This window comes from Pavona decussata, unplaced genomic scaffold, assembly GCF_977016875.1.
Source record: "Pavona decussata unplaced genomic scaffold, jaPavDecu1.1 SCAFFOLD_107, whole genome shotgun sequence".
Taxonomy (NCBI): domain Eukaryota; kingdom Metazoa; phylum Cnidaria; class Anthozoa; order Scleractinia; family Agariciidae; genus Pavona; species Pavona decussata.
Genome location: NW_028145521.1, coordinates 569,698 through 590,771, shown reverse-complemented (window position 1 = coordinate 590,771; position 21,074 = coordinate 569,698). Strand labels below are relative to the sequence as shown.

The 21,074-nt window shown below is 38.9% G+C and overlaps 1 protein-coding gene across 2 annotated transcripts in view; it reads left to right on the top strand.

The window, feature by feature from the left end:
* LOC146471005 (uncharacterized) overlaps positions 1-20,857 on the top strand; it is a 55,935-nt gene extending 35,078 nt beyond the window's left edge. The window contains exons 1-4 of one of the 2 annotated variants that reach the window (XM_085121312.1): positions 15,108-15,360; positions 15,803-15,897; positions 17,769-17,900; positions 19,689-20,857. In XM_085121312.1, the coding sequence (XP_084977438.1) occupies positions 15,810-15,897; positions 17,769-17,900; positions 19,689-20,761 (1,293 nt within the window). In that variant the 5' untranslated portion in view covers positions 15,108-15,360; positions 15,803-15,809 and the 3' untranslated portion in view covers positions 20,762-20,857. Of the gene's footprint in view, positions 1-15,107; positions 15,361-15,802; positions 15,898-17,768; positions 17,901-19,688 lie in introns of those variants that run through there. The other variant, XM_085121311.1, reaches the window with a different exon arrangement.
* Positions 20,858-21,074: the final 217 nt, after the last annotated feature.

Below are 21,074 nucleotides of genomic sequence, written 5' to 3'. Positions count from 1 at the left end.
GACGCAGGTAAACTTGCAATATTAATTATAACAAAACTTCGATATAATGCGCGCGCTGATTGGTTGAAACAGCGTGCTTTATCAGAGTACAGATGCACGGAGCAACGGTGTCACGCCACCGGCCCGTTTGTGAAATTCCTGGACTTCTCTCTCGGTTTTATTTATTTATTTATTTATTTATTATTACTATAATTTTTCGATCCAGACGTCTTTTATAACCTAGAAAACGTAAACGAGCTCTTAGCTTAAAATGGCCGTAGACCATCCTGTGCGCATAGAAGGTAAAAAAACACTACAAATAACACGGTGATTGAAAGTGAAGTCTCCGAAGAAGTTAGCGACTAAAACACAGAGTCAAGTAGAAATATAAACAAACAGAGATTTGCAAACATGTCAACCGCCGAAATGGTCGAAATTACATCGAAGGCAGAGACGATAAACACCAACGATAGCATAAATGGACAGCTCAAGTTTTAGAACGAAAGATGGAAAAATGTCTCAAGCTTAAAAACAGTGCTCGTTAGCTATATTCTCGTACAAAAAGATCAAACAAAAAATTGAGAGAAGTAAAAATTTAATTAGCTAGCGAATACACAAATAAATAAGCTTACAAGATCCTTACCAGTTTCGGTGCAAGTTCCATCACGCCGCATCATGGCCACCTCCGCTCACCGCAGTGAAGAAAGCCTCAGAAATTACAACGCTCGCCCTTCGAGTGAACAACTAACAGCTTGTTGAGATATCCTCTCTGGAGGATTGAGTGGGAGGCCACAGCAGTCACAGCAGCCCTTTTCCAAACGGTGTCAACAGTTCGAGCACTCCTCTTGCTCCCGTGAATTCGAATGTTGTTCATTCTTAAAACACAGCGAAGCAGTTGGTTTATTACCGGCCGCAAGCTTTAAAGCAGTTTGTTTTCGAATTGCCATGTTGATTACGTCCAGATTTTCATGGGCCACAAATCCACCGGATTTCAATGAACATTTTACTTTTCCATCCTGATTTTTTAATGGGAAAACTGAAGAAGCGCTGACACTACTGGCTTTACATTCGAACTGAGCAAACTTTGATGCCTTGTTTTGACATGTGACAGCTTTCGTGTTGTTCAACCAATCAAATCATTCGAAACATTCTAACGAGGATTGTGATTGGCTTATTTTAGCGTGCTTTATCAGAGTACAGATGCACGCTGACGTCAGATCTGTTCGTTCGGAAAATGAAGTTGGTTTTGAAAATGAGGGTGAATGCGGGGGGAAATAAAAGAAGATGGGAGAAACACTCGACTACACTTCCCTACACTTCTTTCGAACTCTAGCCGCTTCCTGCGTGCTTTACAACAGAACAGAGCACAGTCGAGGCTTCTTTATTTGTTAAAGAAAAGAACTTTAAGTACTGTACTTATCTTTGTGTGGGAATATATTAGCGCAGACTGCGAACACGAAATAAACCTAAATTGAAAAATGATTAAAAAAAATGTGAACGTTTTGTTTCACACAGTATATTTTACCGTTTTGCGCCCACCAATGTTATCCATGAGACGGTTTTTGGGCTGTCTGTGGACACACCGCTATGGTTAGCCATTCGTTTCAAAATTATGACATGATATACGTGGGTATTTTTGCTGCGTATACTCGTAACATCAGTTATGTATGGGCTTTTATCCCATATGTATGCGTACTAAAATACACGTATATATGCGTCACCACCAGCGCGCATATATGCGTAATTAATGCCCATATATACGTGTCCAAAAAGGGCCCATATATACGCTTGCTAAAATGCGCGTATACGCGGGGTCTCGAAATTTCGTCTGTGTATGTAGGCACGAAAAGTACCTTTATTTGGGAAGGCCTCTATGTATGATGGCAATGAAAAAACATGGCGGCGATCTCTTGTTGTAGCCTTTCTTCTTCTTTCTTCTTGTCACTGCTCTCTTCTACAACAGAACTTTTGAAGACTATTACTCGGCTTTTAACCGACTGTTCAAGGTTTTATCCTCACGCTAGTGATCGCAACATGGCGGAGAATTTGATCGTCCGCCTTGAGGTTGCTGTAGATTCTCTTCGCCATTTGGTTGATTTGTTGGACAGAAATGATCAAGCGAACGACAAGATAATACCACATCTTGAATCCCTAGTGAGACAGCTTCAAATCTTATTAAACAGATGGGAAATGTTTGCAATAAGAGCAGTTTCGTGCACCTCTTTACGCCCCACTGTTAGGGTTTTGCCAGGTGTGTCAGCTACACCCAATCCAAGAGTGGGTCGCCCGGCGTACGAGATTTCAATACCTCAATTGGAGTTTCTAAGAAACAGAATGAGATTTAATTGGTCCCAGATAACAAGAATGTTATTAGTTTCCAGAACTACACTTTGGCGTAGAGTTTAGAACATGGAGTCATGTTCCCTTCAAAGTCGTTATACAACCATCTCAGATTCTGATTTAGACGAATAAATTCAACATGTGAGACGTGGGTTTCCTAATTCTGGTATCAGCATGATGCTGGGATATTTGCGAAGAAGAAATATCTATGTTCAGCGTCAACGTGTAAGGTCTAGTTTGGTTCGAACTGACCCAGTGGGGAGTGCTATGAGGTGGTTTAATACTATTACAAGGCGCGTTTACAGCGTCAGGGGACCTAATTCTCTCTGGCACATTGATGGACTGCACTGCCTTATCCGTTGGAGATTTGTAATAGATAGCGGGATAGATGGGTTTTCCAGACTTCTAGAGTATTTAAGTTGTGCAACAAACAATTATGCCTCGACAGTGCTTGCCCTCTTTTTAGAAGCTGTTGTGAGGAATGGATGGCCCTCTAGAGTGCGTTCAGACAAAGGGGGGGGGGGGGGGGGTGAAAACATAGAGGTTGCAAGAGCTATGCTAAGGCACAGGGGGTTCGATAGGGGGAGCATAATTGCTGGGCTGTCTGTACAAAATCAAAGAATTGAGCGTCTTTGGAGAGATGTCTTCATTGAAGTTGGCCATTTTTTCTACACCCTGTTCTACCAAATCGAAGAAAATGGTATCCTGGAATCGACGAGTATTATCGATCTGCTTTGTTTGCATCACATCTTTCTTTCAAGAATCAACCATCAGTTAAATCTCCTTGTTGAAGAATGGAATAATCATCCTGTACGCACAAAGGGTAATTGGACTCCTCAACAAATCTGGGTGAATGGTATGATTTCTCAAGATCAATGCAGGGCATACTGCAGTCAGGGGCATTTTTGATGACAACAGCCAACCAGATGAGTTATATGGTGAAGACCCAACAGGACCAGCACCAAATGAGTTTGACCTGGGCAGTGTTGAGGTACCAGACACAAATTTCCCATTAACTGACACAGAACTTGCAGCTATTTCGTATATACAATCTCTTGCCATGAGTAACAACTATGGAGTGGATCTCTACTTGGAAACTCGACAACTTATTTTGGTACTCAGGCAAGTTCGCCAAAATTAAGGGCCCATGTTCACCCAAGAGACATTGCGCGCCGAGCTGAATTTCGCACAGTCTAACATTCAGAAAATTACCAACGAGCACTAAATAGCGAAAGTAATCCACGTTCATCGAGCTCATTTCCTGGAATATCACTATTTTTTGAGACACTAAGCTTTGTATAATATCCTCTCGCTTTATTTATGTGGATATTTTCAAGAACAGTCTTCGTGTGGAAAGGAAAATCGGAAAATCGTCGGTCGCTTCTAAGTAACATCTCGCCGTTGACAATGTAGTTGTACAGTTGTTATTCCGAAGGAATATATTCTTCTCAGGGACTCTTCGCATAGCCTTTATTCTGAAACAAAGAAGCAGGAGGATTTGTTGTCTCCATGCATGCATATGTTGTAGCGATGTTCCTGATTTCTACGGATGTCTGACCTTAACACGTGAGTTTTTTTAGCTCCATTCGATGTTATTCTCCCAATGCATGTAAACAGCGTTGCGAAGAGACGTAATAAACTGTATGGTTTTCTAGGTGGCGTTTCTTCGTTTTTTCTTATTGGCACAGGCAAATAAATTAAAATACTCGTTTGCTTAGTAAGCTGCAGATTCATTCGTAGCATCGTTGCTTTATCATCAAAGGTAGAAATAATTTCATGATAGTAAGATAGACCGGATCGGCGCAGCGCGCTATTATTTTGAAAGCGATATTAACTGAGCTAACATAGAGTCCAGCACTGTTAATTTCATTTCATGTCAGCTTCAATAATAATCGAAAGGACCCTTTAAGATTACTGTCTAACTTATACAACAATAGAATGAAAATCTTCGGACAAAATTGTTTCATGTTGAGGGCTCAGTGCCAGCTTTAACTGTTCGCCTGTTTCGCCGCGTCGCTCAAACGAATGAATGCAGAAAAACGAACCAAACTCTCGACTTTTTTTCACCGAGAATTTTACACAAAGGAGTACAAAGGACGGGAGCGCCTTGGAGAGTAAATATTTCTTGTAGGTGCAGAGATTAAAATAGATCAGAGCGACTGAAACGAAATCAACCAGTCCGATTTGCCTGGTGTGATTTATTTTGAATACGCCAGGACTTTCATCCCAGCGGGAATATTCTGGTAAACCAATCAGATCGCATTTCTAAACTTCTAAACTTGAGCTTGTAAACAATAAAAAACGGCCCCAAAGCCGAATGGGTGAAACTGGGCCTTTAAGCCACAAACCTTTGACTTATCAGATAATCTCAGTGGAAATACATGTAACTTGGACAGAAACATGGATTATGAAATGAAGTACTTCAATGAAGAAATGTTGAAATTGTTCTGGTCAACGTTGCATTTTATAATGCACATATAAAAATCATGATCTCTTCTTTTTTGTTTATATTAAGCAAACATTTACTTTTGAACATTTTGCAGTTCAATAAGAATAAGGTTGAGTTTGTGGGAAGAATTTGCATGACTTGTTATAGTTTAGCTAGAAAATTCCTTGGGGGGGGGGGGGACTCCTATATGGATGGGACAGGGATGCTCATCGGAAATTTTGAATTAAACCTTTAAAGCAGACCAATCTAGGCGTGGCTCAAGCTTTATTTGACCCCTATAGGATACCATTCTAGGGATTCCAAAAATGACAGACAAGTAAGACGTATAGAGATTAGAATGAAGTTGCAATCGATCTCCGGTAATCAGACCTCTTACGCAGTGTGACAGTATTTTTTATTTCTTCGCGTACAACCCTAAACGATAATTTGATACATGTAGCTAATAATATAGGCATTTCGTCCTGAACACCCTAAGTGATGCCAAAATCTGTAATTTACACCCCTAAACAATATGACGAGCATCCCCATCACTTCCATATGGGAGCCCCACCCCCATGATTTTCCAAACTGTTTTGTTAAAAATTTCCCTCAAAATAATATCATAATCCCTGCTTTTTCCTTGCGCTTGTGTTCTGTTCCCTTTTGAACTACGACGCAAGCACCAGCACAAAGATCAAATCTATTTTGATGCTTGTGCCTGTGCTTACATGTACATGTGATGTATGCTTGCGTCAAGGTGGTTTTCCTGACAAAATATGGGCTCGTGCTTAGGTAGCTTGTGCTTGTATTGTTGCTTGTACTGCTACTGAAAACCAGGCTTACATAAAAATTTAATGAGCTGCCATGGCAACAACAGGTGGTCAAGCATACCCTTTTGGTAAAGCTATAATTATTGTGCGGTGGAAGAAAATATCCATACCCACCCCAAGTTTATTGTAGGCCCGGAGCAGGTGCTCCCCAAAACCAAACTTCTTAAAGGAGAACATGTTTCAAGAAGTATTTAAGAGCAACTTTCCCTAACCACCGCGTGAGGGGCGGCACAAGGTCGGAAAAATGGACCCCTTGATATTTCGTCCAGAGATAACGTATGGTATGCTAAGAATCGTGATATAAGTTTTAGGTTCTAGAGATTTTGCATTTTTGAGAAAATTACGAAAAACCGTCGACAACCGGTGAAGCCGAAAAATCACAGGAATGAGGTCAAATTTCATGATCAGATAATGGAACTCGCGTGAAGGCGCATAGCAAATTATGGTTTTTCTTAGTTTATAATGTTAATCAGGAGGTATTGCTAAGCTGCTTTGATGATAGTTTAGACTTACAATTGTAATTTCGAATTCCTGGAGAGCAAGCGAAGAGAACCGAAATTTGTAGACTTTGAAAATCAAAAATTCCATACCGTTTTCAAATATCTCAAAACATACTCGGTATTATGTAGAATTCTTTCAAAATTCAATTCTAGCAAGTAAAAGAGCTGTTTGTGAACGTGATATAATTTTTTTCTTGGCAAAAGTTATTTGTGAGGCGAGCGGCCCCATGCAAGTTGACCCAATTTGACCTTTCGAGGAGACCTTGTTTAACCAGGAAATGTAAACAATTCTACTATTCTTAGCTCGCTTTCTGAGCAAACCATTGTAAAACCCTCCCATTTCCCATTAAAACTACCCAGTTAACCTGAGATAATACTTCGGTTACAGCTTACCTTCCAAATGGGTGTTTGAAGGCAAATAATTTTGATGTTCTTCGCTAATTTTCCCGTGTCTTGCTGCCGTGCTTAGCCACCGGCCTTTTCATCACTACGGCATTTTCTAAGCGTCACCTCTTTCTGGGTTGTCCAATATTTTTGTAGGACCTGGATCCATGTCTTGCATTTAAGGCATCCTCTGGGTATCTACTGAGTTTTGTATTGAATATTTCTAATGAAAAGAGGCAAGAATGTGAAGGAACTAATTGAACTGAAAAACAGAGGCAGATCGATGTTACGCAATCTTTACATCCAAGTGATCACGTGCCGCAAATACATCTGCGGGGATATTTTTGTCTTGCTCTTGCTCATTTCTTCATTTTCTTCCTTACTAGCATACAATGTTTTCCTTTTGATTTTTTGTAACTTTTTTATTTGTAAGCACAAGCCTATTTCGAAGTAGAGTTCTTTGTATGCAATACTTTGAGTCGGTGTATATACACGCAACACATTTACTTTTCCCATTTATTTCGAGTGACTGTGCAACAAATTAGAAATCCTATCTAGTTTTAGCTCCAAAAGTCAAATGCCTGGGAGGGTCCATTGCTAATGATTTCCTAAAGCAGAAGAAAGGGAATAGTAATATATATCTGAAAAAGGGCTAGTTACTGGCCGCAAAGCGAGTTTTTGTAATTTGTATTAATTGTATTTACCGATTTGCCCATGGTAGGTGAATACGCAAATAGGTCCCCTTCGTGGCGTATCTAACTTTTTAGGATTATGTTCGACAAGATACGTTTTGAGAATGATGAATTGTTCTAGAAAGTGACACAGGCACACTCGCAAAAAAGAAATCCGAGTGCTCCTCGGATTTCTTTTTTCCGAGTATGCCTGTGTCACTTTCTAGAATAATTTATCATTCTCATTCATTCACCAGGCTGGAAATATACCATCACATTTATTTCATATACGACACGTTCGACATTCAAATCCTAGCAGTATGCAGGATGTTTTTCCCGTGAACCTAGTTTAATGGCCCTAGCTCCCACGAGTCTCCTGTAGCTCAGTGGTGCAGCATCCGAACTACTAATCGGAAGGTCTTAGGTTCGACTCCTGATAGGAGCACTCGGATTTCTTATTTCCGAGTATGCCTGTGTCACTTTCTAGAATAATTAATCATTCTCATTCATTCACCAGGCTGGAAATATACCGCATCACATTTATTTCAAAAAGGCAGGGCTGTCAACTCTCCGGGAAAATCCGGGAGTCTCCAGATTTTGAACCTTATCTCCCGATCTCCAGATTTATGTCTGTAATCTCCAGATTTTGAGCCGTATCTTCTGGTCTCCAGATTTATGTCTGTAATCTCCCGGATAATTGACGAAGTTTTCTATTTGTCGTAGACTCGAATTTGCTGACAAGAATATGTAAAATGTTTAGCGTTGTTTCTTTTAGTGTTAAATGTCCTCCCCCCCCCCCCCCCCCCCCCCACTGCTCACTGAACCCGTGACTTTGGCCTGGATGGGACGCCTCTGTAAGGCTCTTTGTTATTGCTGTCCGGGGAAGTCATATTCTCCATATTTGAAGACGTTTGAGGTTGACAGCCCTGTAAAGGTGCCTTTTGATGCAGAAGTAGACGCACGCTTTTATATGATTCTCGAAAACTATCCCTATGGAAACTGAAAATGATTTGCTTTTGGGTTCACACAGTACAAGACATGTTTCTTTTTGCACGAGTAAAGAGCACGTAAAACTGTTTTGAGAGTTGCCATCGAGAGAGATCTGTGGCAAACGGTTTGTTTACCTCTATTAAAAAGGTTCTAAATATAGAATTCTCACTTATTGATCGTTCGCCCGATAAGCAAAGCTACGTAGCACGTGCGAGGCTCCTAACTTTTTCTTAAATTCGGCAAACCGTATTACGCGGACAAACTCCACTAGATTAAAATCTTTTCAACTTACAAAGATATGTGCAGGAAAATGAGTTTAGGTCTTTTAAAGTGCATTGTATAACCTTGAGCGCTCACTTTGTCAAAAAAAAAAAAAAAAAAAATCCTTTGAAATCAAACATTATTTACGATTCGGCAACAGTAATTAGGACGCATGTGTTTACTTCTGCCGAAATTGAGTCATTTGCTTTTGACCGCTTTGGCTACCAACTAGCCGCTGAAACGAGCAATTTCTCTCCATCTTCCAATTTTTCAACCGATGACGCAGAGCAAATGACTCAATTTCGGCAGAAGTAAACACATGCGTCCTAATTACTCGGAATGCCGAATTGTAAATAATGTTTGATTTCAATTTTTTTTTTGACAAAGTGAGCGCTCACGGTTATACAATACACTTAAAAAGACCTAAACTCATTTTCCTGTACATATCTTTGTAAAGTTGTAAAGATTTTAATCCAGTGGAGTTTGTCCGCTTAGTAAGGTTTGCCGAATTTAAAAAAAGTTAGGAGCCTCGAACGTGCTAGCTTCGCTTATCGGGCGAGCGATCGAAGATCACAGCTCGAACGCCGTGAGAATTCTATATTTAGAATCTTTTTTGTAGAGGTAAACAAACCGTTTGCCACAGATCTATTTGTGTTCGATAATTATCGGTTTTAAACTTAAAAAAAAGATCTCTCTCGATGGCAACTCTCAAAACAGTTTTACGTGCTCTTTGCTCGTGCGAAAAGAAACATGTCTTGTGCGAACCCAAAAGCAAATTATTTTCAGTTTCCAAAGGGATATTTTTGGAGAATCATATAAAAGCGTGCGTCTACTTCTGCATCAAAAGGTATCTTGTTGAACATATAACTCCTAAAAAGTTAGATGCGCCACGAAGGGGACCCATTGGCGTGTACACCTGCCATAGGCAAATTGGTAAGTACAATTAATACAAATTACAAAAACTCGCTTTGCGGCCAGTAACTAGCCCTTTTTCAGATATATATTACTATTCCCTTTCTTCTGCTTTAGGAAATCATTAGCAATGGACCTTCCCAGGCATTTGACTTTTGGAGCTAAAACTAGATAGGATTTCTAGTTTGTTGCACAGTCACTCGAAATAAATGGGAAAAGTAAATGTGTTGCGTGTATATACACCGACTCAAATATTGTATACAAAGAACTCTCCTTCGAAATAGGCTTGTGCTTACAAATAAAAAAGTTACGAAAATCAAAAGGAAAACATTGTATGCTAGTAAGGAAAAAAATGAAGAAATGAGCAAGAGCAAGACAAAAATATCCACGCGGATGTATTTGCGGCACGTGATCACTTGGATGTAAAGATTGCGTGACATCGATCTGCCTCTGTTTTTCAGTTCAATTAGTTCCTTCACATTCTTGCCTCTTTTCATTAGAAATATTCAATACAAAACTCAGTAGATAACCAGAGGATGCCTTATATGCAAGACATGAATCCAGGTCCTGCAAAAATATTACACAACCGAGAGAAAGGTGACGCTTAGAAAATGCCGTAGTGATGAAAAGGCCGGTGGCTAAGCACGGCAGCAAGACACGGGAAAATTAGCGAAGAACATCAAAATTATTTGCCTTCAAACACCCATTTGGAAGGTAAGCTGTAACCGAAGTATTATCTCAGGTTAACTGGGTAGTTTTAATGGGAAATGGGAGGGTTTTACAATGGTTTGCTCAGAAAGCGAGCTAAGGATAGTAGAATTGTTTACATTTCCTGGTTAAACAAGATCTCTTCGAAAGGTCAAATTGGGTCAACTTGCATGGGGCCGCTCGCCTCACAAATACCTTTTGCCAAGAAAAAAATTATATCACGTTCACAAACAGCTCTTTTACTTGCTAGAATTGAATTTTGAAAGAACTCTAAATAATACCGAGTATGTTTTGAGATGTTTGAAAATGGTATGGAATTTTTGATTTTCAAAGTCTACAAATTTCGGGTCTCTTCGCTTGCTCCCCAGAAATTCGGAATTACAATTGTAAGTCTAAACTATCATCAATGAGCAGCTTAGCAATACCTCCTGATTAATATTATAAACTAAGAAAAACCATAATTTGCTATGCGCCTTCACGCGAGTTCCATTATCTAATCATGAAATTTGACCTCATTCCTGTGATTTTTCGGCTTCACCGGTTGTCGACGGTTTTTCGTAATTTTCTCAAAAATGTAAAAACTCTAGAACCTAAAACTTACATCACGATTCTTAGCATACCATAGGTTATCTCTGGACGAAATATCAAGGGGTCCATTTTTCCAACCTTGTGCCACAGGTTTTCAATCTCACTCGGTCCCTATAGAGAGTCGCTCTTAAGAGTAACTTTTAAAACCACTTGAAACATACAGGCTCAAAAACAGTACAGACGTCCACTAGTAGAGGTAATTGCTCCCCGGGTAAGTACCGCGAAAGGCCTTCAAATGACTATTAAGACCATCCACACATGGAAAAAGGCTGCATAGAAGTCGATATGGTTTTCAAGCCGAAACACACTAGATCGAATTACTTTCTTAGTGAATATTGACGTGGCGTTTTCCGTCTGCTCTTCAAAGCCGATAATTAATTATTGTCGGTAGTGTTCAATGAAATGATCACACTTTACGGGTGATTTTCAAAATGAACGATTATTTTAGTTGATTAGATGATTATCACGTAACCTAATCTCAATTTTGCTCAATTTGGCCAAATTTCAAAAGCCTGCTACAACTTTGAAATTCCACAATAAAAGTCCGTGTTTACTGTGTGGTATAAACCGTAAGAGAAGTACTTGTATAACTCCTCAAATGGGTGAAACAACCACAGGTTGTGCGAAACAGCAAGGAATAGGCCATTTTTAAGCTCATCTAGAACACACAAACATGACTACAAAAACAAACCGACTGTAATGTTACACTCTTATCCTTCCTCTTTCCAAATTATCAATAATCATTTTGGGTTATTGAAACAGCAAGCTGCTATAGGACTTACATTTCATGAAGATATTCGATTTTCCTGCCTTAACACCAACCACTTCATTCGATGTGTGCACCACTGTTGATGCTCTCCCAGCGCTATTCCTCAGTAGTATATACTAGACAGATAGAATAAAGTCCCTCTAACTTGCAAATAACCTTGGCTGGACATGAAACCAACACAAAATGATGAAACGGGTGCTGAAGCGAGAAAATAAACAGAACGACGCCATCTTGGAAACTCAGAATCCCGTAAGGATGGGAACTAATCGCTTCCAAGTAGGGTAAGGTGAGACAAGATGCGGCAGAGGGTAGGGCACTGAATGCGAGATTAATTAACTTATTTTTAAAACCCAAACGATTACTGTTGATTTCGAAAGAGGAAAGACAGGAGAGAGTAAAAATTACAATCGGTTTTAATTTGTAGTCATGTTCTTGTGTTTTAGATGAGCTCAAAAATGGCTTTCCCCCACAGGACATGTGACAAACGAACTCTTGAAACGAGCAAGGTAAAACTGCAGACTCTACAACGTAAAGTTAAAGGGTAATCTCGAACTTTGATTCGTAATGATGCACGTGGTAAGCTTAGACGTTTTAATGAAGTCTTTAAAATGATATATTGTTTAGCTCTAGTTACCAACGAAATTTTAACCGGGAAAGCCGATATACCTGTACAAGCTATGAAACGGCTAACAACTGTTGGTATAAAGACGTGAATCAAGGGAGGAATATATCAATCTATAACTACACCAATATATTCCGGTCCTAATAAGGAAACAAGAAACGAAAAGGATGTTTGAGGATAAACAATAATACTCTGTCTTGAGAAAGTTACATGAAACTGGGTTTCCAATAAGACTTGTGCATGAAGAATTGTGAAGAAGACAGCTCCTGCAGTCCGATTATTACAAGAGTGTTGCCAGTTTCAAAGATAGTAGGTTGTGGACCACAAGCTATTTTTCTTTTTAATCGAAAGGCAGAAAATATCAAGTGATCAAGGTGCTGTGTGGATGGTCCCTCTCCACCCCTTTCACCCCTCCCTCATTTCTTAGAATTTCCAATGATTTTCAGTGAGGGGGAAAAAGGAAGGTGGTTAAAATAAATAGTTCTGGAGAACCACAGAGCCATCGTTTCAACTTCTTTCCCAAAAGTAAAGAATTATTATCAAAAGTTGTGGAAAGCTAAATACAAAAATAAACATTTTTTTCATCAATTATAGCCTTTACTTTTACCAAATGATGTCATTATTAGCACATGTCACGTGGCATGTGAATTAAATTAAAAACTACCTTACCAAATGGTCCAAAGAGGTTACAGGGTAAATTTATCTTCACTTGAGAGGACTTATCTGAGATTTATCTTCTGCCAATTATTGTCTGTAAGGAAAAGTATCCGCGAGATTTTCAATATAAGGTACTCAATTATATAACTTGCACAAATATCCTGCCAAAAACCGGCGATTTTAAACGCTGATCGCGGCGAATTTGATCGCCAGCGAAAATCGCAAGCGATTTTCGCCACCTACTGATGCGGACACACATGGCGTTTTTTTCACCGATCTCGGCGATGTGGCAGTTTTAAAAATTCATGTGATAAAATCGCCCGACCTGATAGGTTGACTTTACTGGCGATTCACAGTAATGACCGTAGGAAATCGCGTGAACGGGCACACTTGGCGAATGCTGGCGTATTTAATCGCCGATATCTGACATGCCAGATATCGGCGATTTTATAGGCCGATTGCAACGATCGGCGAAAATCGCAATCGCTGCACCGGGCACAGTCCTGGTGGTTTTCGCCGATCGCGGTGATCGGCGTATAAAATCGTCAAGTGTGTTGCTAGCTTAAAGAAACTAGAAAAAGTGGATTCCGATGTCTACGACGTTATGAAAGAAGATATTACTTTATCTTTGCAAGATGTAATTGTGGGCGTTAGTGCATGGAAATATTCATGTGTTGCTGAGCTACTGTATTTTAGTAGGAAAATCACTAATGTATTGGCACTGCAGGCGAAATATTACAAACCCAACCATTTCCTCCTTTAAGGTCTTATTAGCTAAGAAATATCAAGTTGAATTACATATTGTAGTGAAGAATAAGAAGTAAAATGATTTTCACAACAAGTGGAAGTTCATGCCTCTGACGTAATGTTTTCTTACTCGAAAAGTAGTGTAGCCAAAGCTTCAAATAAATTCGATATAATTGTAATAACTAATTTTTGCACATTTGGCGCCCTATAAAAGCCTTTCTGCTACAAAAAATCTTCCAGGCTTTGTTAAGGAGAAAGTTGTAAAAATATGTATGGATTAGTTTTGTATATACGTGTGTGTCGCAAGTTTCCACAATATTCTCCTGTATTTTTCTTTGTTTAATGTTAATTAAGATGACGCAATATTCATACAGTTGGTTATTCGCACAGTAAAAGAAAAATACGCACGCCTAAGTTAATTTTTCCCTTGTAGTTTTCTTTGTTACATATCAGAAAAGCGAAGTTAGATATTAAATCTCTTATCAGATGTTTTGATATGCAGTATCACTGTATATTTTTAAAGAACGGTTTGTATTGACTCCCCCAAAATTGCAACACAATTCGTAAGAAAATTCAGTGATACTACACAGTCTGGCTCCAACTTTGCTAAAATACCCCACATTTGAACTAAATCGTTAGCTATCATAAAAAGTCATTTATTGACAATGGTGTTAATAATGTCATAAAAAGATCACATGAAATATTGCTCTTTTTTAACCATTTTTCACCAATGTGGAGGTGAATAAATAATTGATATTTGCCAAGCCGCTAAGCGGCGAGATAAATATCGACCAGTTTCACCGACACTGAAGTAAATAATTGTGTTAGTATATACTAAACAAGCTGATTAAAACAAGTGGGTCAAAAAATACCTCAATTATATACCGACTCGCGACAACGCTTTCTTATTATAAAATTCAAATTTCGCTCTCCTACGGATAAGTAGAACTTCTGCCTGGGAGCCATTTCTCAAATTGGCGTTCATCGTCGTCTCGAAAAAATGTAGCGCTTTTATAGCGCTCGACAGTTTACGGTATAGAATATGAGGTTAAAAAGCATAATTAACTTGCCATTTAATGCCGTCCAGCCAAACTTTGTTGCCATTTTTGTATTTATTGTAACAGCCGCCTTGTTTATCGATACTATTAAGTGATCTTGGCGAAACGGAATCTTGTTTCTCTTCGACTGCTCGGAGGTGAAAATTAAAGTACTTGGCTTATCACCTTCAAAACTAGCCAATCAGCGAAAAGCACTATTCACTTGTCTGGTATATATTAATAATCATAACTATTTTTTTAACTCTTCATGTTGCTTGAAATTCTTTCTCTGATAAGACAAAGTTTTTTAACCCAAATGAAAAACAAGAATGGCAGTAATTTTTATTAATGGCGGAAGAAAAATTATGCGATATCTTGTTTCAAGTGACTTTTCTATTGCACAAAAACTATTCATAAATGTATTCGGAATCGGATAGTTAAGAGTGAAATAGAAGCCCTAATAAAACGCCACCGCGCGATTGCCGCCAATTTTGTCCGTCCCAATTAGGGTTCTGTTAATTAGTGTTTATGCCAAAAACTCGATCTACATAACTAGGATTTTTTCCGATGTCTCAGTAAACGATCATCTGACTTGAAATTTCTCCTTTTGAAGTATTTATTCCAACCATGCAGATCTGATCGACTTAGATTCTACTTTATATTGGTTGACAGATGCTACCAAGAGTTCTCGATAAAGAAAAAAGCGCGCCAGAGGGGAGACATTATCTACAAATAAAAAAGCGGGTTCTTGCTGAGCAGTTGAACAAATTTGTAATATGCCTGAGGTAAAGTATTCTAATCATTTTATGATGAATAATTAAAGAGTGTGCGTTAATAATTCAAACCGGCAAAATCCTGTTATCCTTCAGACAGTGCGCTACACACACCCAGTTGAAACAAGGACATCTGATCAGAATACAGCGTTTGAAAATTTGAGGTATGTGCTACAGAGTAGAAAATTGATCTTTGTCTTGTTTGCGTGTTGTTTTTCTTCTACTGCCTTTCCCTTTCTTTTCTCTTTTTTTTCATTTCGTTGCTGACCTGTCAACATTGTTTTTTTCACTAAGATAACGCATCGATACGTTCAATGAAAGCGACTTATATTTCTGCCAAAAAAGGAGAAAATAATTCACATTCAACTCGTTTATATCCCTTCGCCACTGGTAATTTATTCAATACGAACCAATAACTAGACTACGAGCGGTTGCCTTTTTTTCTTAGGAACAGTAAAGCTAGCAAACCTCACGAGTAAGCGTAAAAATTGCTTCCCTTGGCGCGTGATTCACCTGCCTTACTGTACGTAAGAAAACAAGACCCTGCCCAACGTCCACAGTAACAAATGTATAACTAATCCCTTCGGTTTTTCTTTTATTCGCTAGAATCAAGATGGCTTTTGAAAAAACATCATTCCTTGTGTTCGTCATCACAGCGTTCCATGTGGCGGTGATAGCAAAACAGTCAATGAAGTCTGGAGGTAAATATTCATAATAATCAACAAGAAGCCAAGAAAACCGACAACATGTAAAAAAAGGTACCTTGGGAAGGGGCAAACTGTTTCCATAAAGATTTTCCAGTGGCTAGCCTTGTTTGCTTTCATAAGTTAAGCTAGTGATCAGAGTTCTCCCGAGAGCGGGTGCTGACTGTAAAGCTTTTTTTTTACCCTAAGGTGTCCTTTGAGACGGAGAGTGGAAAGAAGTTTTGTTGTGAGCTGAAAGAGTAGAAAAACCTAGTATCCAGTTTAATGGCTTAGCTCCCAGGAATCCTCCATAGCTCAGTGCATAGGTTCGACCCCTGTTAGGAGCACTCGGACTTTCTTTTCCTGAGTATGACTGTGTCACTCACTGAATTCTAAAAGTAGAAGTTGCTGTAACAACCATACAAATTTTCAGCCGAACAATTAATTAACGCCAAATCTTTCTTGAGTTAAAGAGACAAAAACCACATTTCGTTAGTTTTATTTTTATGGGAAAGAACTACAATAATATTTAGTAACCAAATTTCCTCGATTTAATTTCACGCCATTTAACGTTCAAATAAACGCCGGTTAAAAAAAAGGATAAATTAAAATAAACGACTCGTCCGTTTATTCCAAATACCACGACTGAATGTTAGGTTTCAAATTTATTTGAAGATGACGGCTGTTTACTTCAGTTTATTCTCATAGATAATTTACTTCCCTCATTTCACGTAAAACAAAACAAGCCGTATTACCATCTTCCTTACAAATATCTCCTTGCCAGATAACCAATCACCTTTTATATATCAAAGTCTGGGAAGACCGCCTTAATTCTATCGATTTTGAAGTCCTCTTCGCGTGATACCTCTAAAACAAATGTTTTCTATTTAGCAAAAGGATAACCGTGAAAATATATTTTTTAATTATTTAAAACAATAGAAACTAATTTAGTCTAAGCTGTAAGAGTGTGTAGAACTTATTCCAGTTTGTCAGCTGAAAACATTCGCTTTATAAACACACTGAAATCTCCCGTTAAAATAAGACTTCCAACTTTGTTTCCACGAAATGATTTTTACTTATTTCACTGAATAGTGTCATCGGTTTGTTTTTTATTTAATTTCATAAGTATTGAGTCTTAGGTGCTCATTTCTTTTGGTTGAATACAAAAGTTTTCGTTATGATTTGACTGAGGTACAACAGCGAGAGCAAAGGGGCGTCATTAATCCCTTACCCAGATGTTTTGTTTTCGAAGAAAACATCTGGAAAAACTCAGTCACGTTCTTCAATCTGATTGGCCATTTATGAAAATGGCACGTGCGCACAACTTTTAGATCTTTGCTTTGCATACTCGAAGAATAATCTATCTTGACACTTGACACTTGACACATTTGAAAGTGGTTTCTCATATCGGTTTAAATTTTACGTTGATCAAACTGCGACAAGTTTTCCTAAACATACAGCTTTCTAATAGTGTTTTCTCTCTGTTCAAAATTTTGTGAAAAATTTTGCTTGGCAATATGACCCGTATTTCTCGCGGCTTAGCCGCTCGTTTCTAGCAGCTCCGTCGCCAAAACTTTATTTCGCGTGCCCCTACAATACTACCAGCTACGCAGGCTAGAGTACTCACGGAGTGGAACGTTGCAGTTTTGCAACAGTTTATTTACTGTTAAATATGAAGAAAGAGATTGCACAAACATAAAATGTGTTGCTTAGTCTCTTATTTCTGATAAACCAGAATAATAACAACAGCGCAGCGATAATTATAAATTATCAAAACTTCTCCTGCAGATTTGGCAGTGATTGAAATAATATTTTTCTCGTGGTGTTACATAATGTATTCAGAGTGTTGCCGCAAACATTCCCTGCAGCTTGCTTTCTTTACTTTGCAGCTTTCCCCGCGGAAGAGGAAGTACTTGATGCGATAAGGAAACAAAACGACGAGGTTAGGAAACAGCAAGAAAAGGTTAAGAACCTAGTCGACAGAATAGCCGCAGAGATTGAACGTAGCAGTTGCTTTGAAGGTAGGTAAAAATGACTTCACTTTATACAGACAGAGTAAGTTGGATGATGAATGTTGCGTTACCATAGTAACGTTGATTAAACTGGGACAAGTTTTCATAAACATACTGCTTTTTAATAGTGTTTTATTTTTGCTTGACAGCCTCAGGTTGAAAACAGTAAACGTACAATCTCCAAACTAATCTCACTCATCACTATACGTTTAGTCATATCTTTGTCACCAAAACTATGAAGATTCGCGTTGTTTGCCCAAACAACGTTTCAGTGAGATGACGTAACGTAGTTTAAAAGGGAGATACGCAAATACCCTGGTATCTGATATAGGCATAATAAGTACTTACAGAACACATTTGAACTCCCAGAACTGGAAACATGATAAGATGAAATTTCACACACTAAAAGACCGCCTAGAAAACATGACATTCCTCAGTTACACAAACTTTTTACCTTTATACTGACACAAATCTACACAAGCGATCTATTCAAATTACTGTTTGTTTTACATCCACCTCTGATAATGTTATCAGTTGCATAAAATACACGCTATGCCCCAGTTGGTGAGACGGGAGGGAGACTAGGTGACCGATTTCGGGAACATCTCCGAGACATTAAAATAAATTACATCCAGAACGGTCGCTCGACACTTTTAAGACCCATGTTCACCCTGAAGAAATTGCTCGTCAAGCTGAATTTCGCACAGAAAATCGCTAGCGAAAACCAGATAGTGAAACGATCCACTTCCATCAATATGTCGGTTAGACAACCTTCTTCAGAGGCTGCAAAAAGCTAGGTAAAAATGAAAAGACCGCTTGGAATATTTAAAATGATACTAATGAAAAGTTGAGATATGATTGGTTGATAAACATAGAAAGCAGAAACGTGTACAGAAGCCATTACAAAAATACCGATATAAACAGATGGAAAGCCCATTCCACCCTTGATTCAATGCGAACGTTTGTTTTTGTTTTGAAATCGTGCTATTGTTAAATGGCGCAACCCGATAGGTGAACTAGTTTTATTGAGCGTTTCTCAAACGCAATACGCAGGTTTTCGGAAATCGCGCTGTGTTCTTGTGAAGTTGTCCGAACGGTCTCGTCGAGTACAAATCTACAAATGTAACCTTATTTCTTCATTAAATCCGATAAATCCATAGCCTACGTGTAGCCGTACCCACCCAGGTACGGCTACATGTAGGCTAATAAATCCATTGCCTTTTTTTCATTTGAAGATTCGCCTTGAGAACGAACTCTTCATCGCGTCCGTTCATCCCATAGGGTTCAAGAGTCCTGCCCTTGGAAATTAAAAAATTTTTATCTTATCCAAGCCCACCCCTTTACTATTAACTTCACACAATTATAACAAAATAAATAAAATAAATAAATAGGAATTTCAGTGGAATCCACGGGGTGGCTCTTCTATCCACTGCTTCCAGGTCGAATTGGAATTTGGAAATGTTGGTTTTTGTGGAGGGAGGAAAACCGGAGTACCCGGAGAAAAACCCTCGGAGCAGGGACGAGGACCAACAACAAACTCACACCGAGACCGGGAATCGAACCCAGGCCACATTGGTGGGAGGCGAGTGCTCTCACCACTGCGCCATCCCTGCTCCCACCTACAAGGAAATGCAACGAATATGGAAAGCGCCAGTGATGTTACTCAAACATCATATTGTCGGTGGTAATCATTGCCTTCTTAAGTTTGTCATTTTAAGTTAAAGATATGTTTTTGATATTGATGTTATATAAAATTTCCTATCTCATGTTAAGTGAAATGTTTGTTTTTCTATTAAGATTGTTCCGGTAGAATGCTCCACTTCGAAAAATATCAAGACCTGCCAACCGAAGGTGCTCACGCCGTTGAAAAGTTCAGTATCGACGGGAGTCTGTTTCTCGGCTTCGCTAGCTATTATTATGGTAACAACGGATACAACACAGACTCTTACATCTACAAACTGGACGATTCAACTGGTAGGTTTGACCTCTATCAGACCATAGAAACCATAGGAGGACGCGACATGGAATATTTTACGATCGCTGACAAGCATTACCTTGCTGTTGCTAATCGCAGGGATAAAACTACACATCGATTGAACTCCGCCATCTATCAGTGGGATGGAACTCACTTCATCGTCTTGCAAAACATTCCGACACTCGCAGCAACTAGTTTTAATTTCTTTAAAATATTGTCGGACCTGTTTCTCGTCGTCACGAATAATTATAATGACACTACGTATAGTTTAAACTCAGTCATCTACAAGTGGGGCGAAAACCAGTTTAACAAATTCCAGGAGATAAGAACCGAAGCTGCTGGAGCAAGCACAATGTTTGCAATAAAGACTGAAACTTTTCTTGTTTTTGCAAACCGCTACAGCAAGAACCAGGGCTATTCTGTCCAGTCCTCTGTGTACAAGTGGTCAGGTGACCGCTTTGTAAAACTCCAGTCTCTTCAGACATATGGTGGCTATGATGTCAAGTCTTTCAGCTACAATGGTGAGACATTCCTCGCTTTTGCTAATTCGCGGAAGGGAAATTCTTTCAACATCGACTCGTTCATTTACAAGTGGAATGGCAGCAGGTTTGTTCTGTTCCAGTCCATTCCCACTCACTCAGCACGTGCCTGGGAACCATTTACGATTTGCGATGAGGCGTTCCTGGCTGTTGCCAAATTTGAAGGGAACTCGGCGGTTGTGTATCGTTTGTCCGGATCACAGTTTATCAAATACCAGGAGCTTTCAACTCAACATGCAGCTGACATTCAAGCATTTGAACACAAAGGTACCACTTACCTGGCAATTGCTAATAATCAGGATGAAAGAGGGCGCCAAAACATCAATAGTACTCTCTACAAGCTGGTATACAAATAGACAAAAAACACGGCACAAGCCCCGCAAATTGACTCTTGGAATTCACCATACTATCACAATTGTAACGAACACTGATAGTACTGTAACCCTGTCTAAGGTAAACAAGGTTGACAAAAGGTGCTTCTTTCCTCGCTCACATTTATAAGTTTTTCATATTTGAGAAAACAAGACGAAAATTTTTTAATTTTTTATGAAAATTTTCTAAGATTGATTTCGCATGTTACATGACGTCTGGTCAGGCAATCAATGTTTGACCGACAGAGTTTTCAAAGATCAGATTCGTTGTATTTAGGAAAAAAATAATAACTTTTCC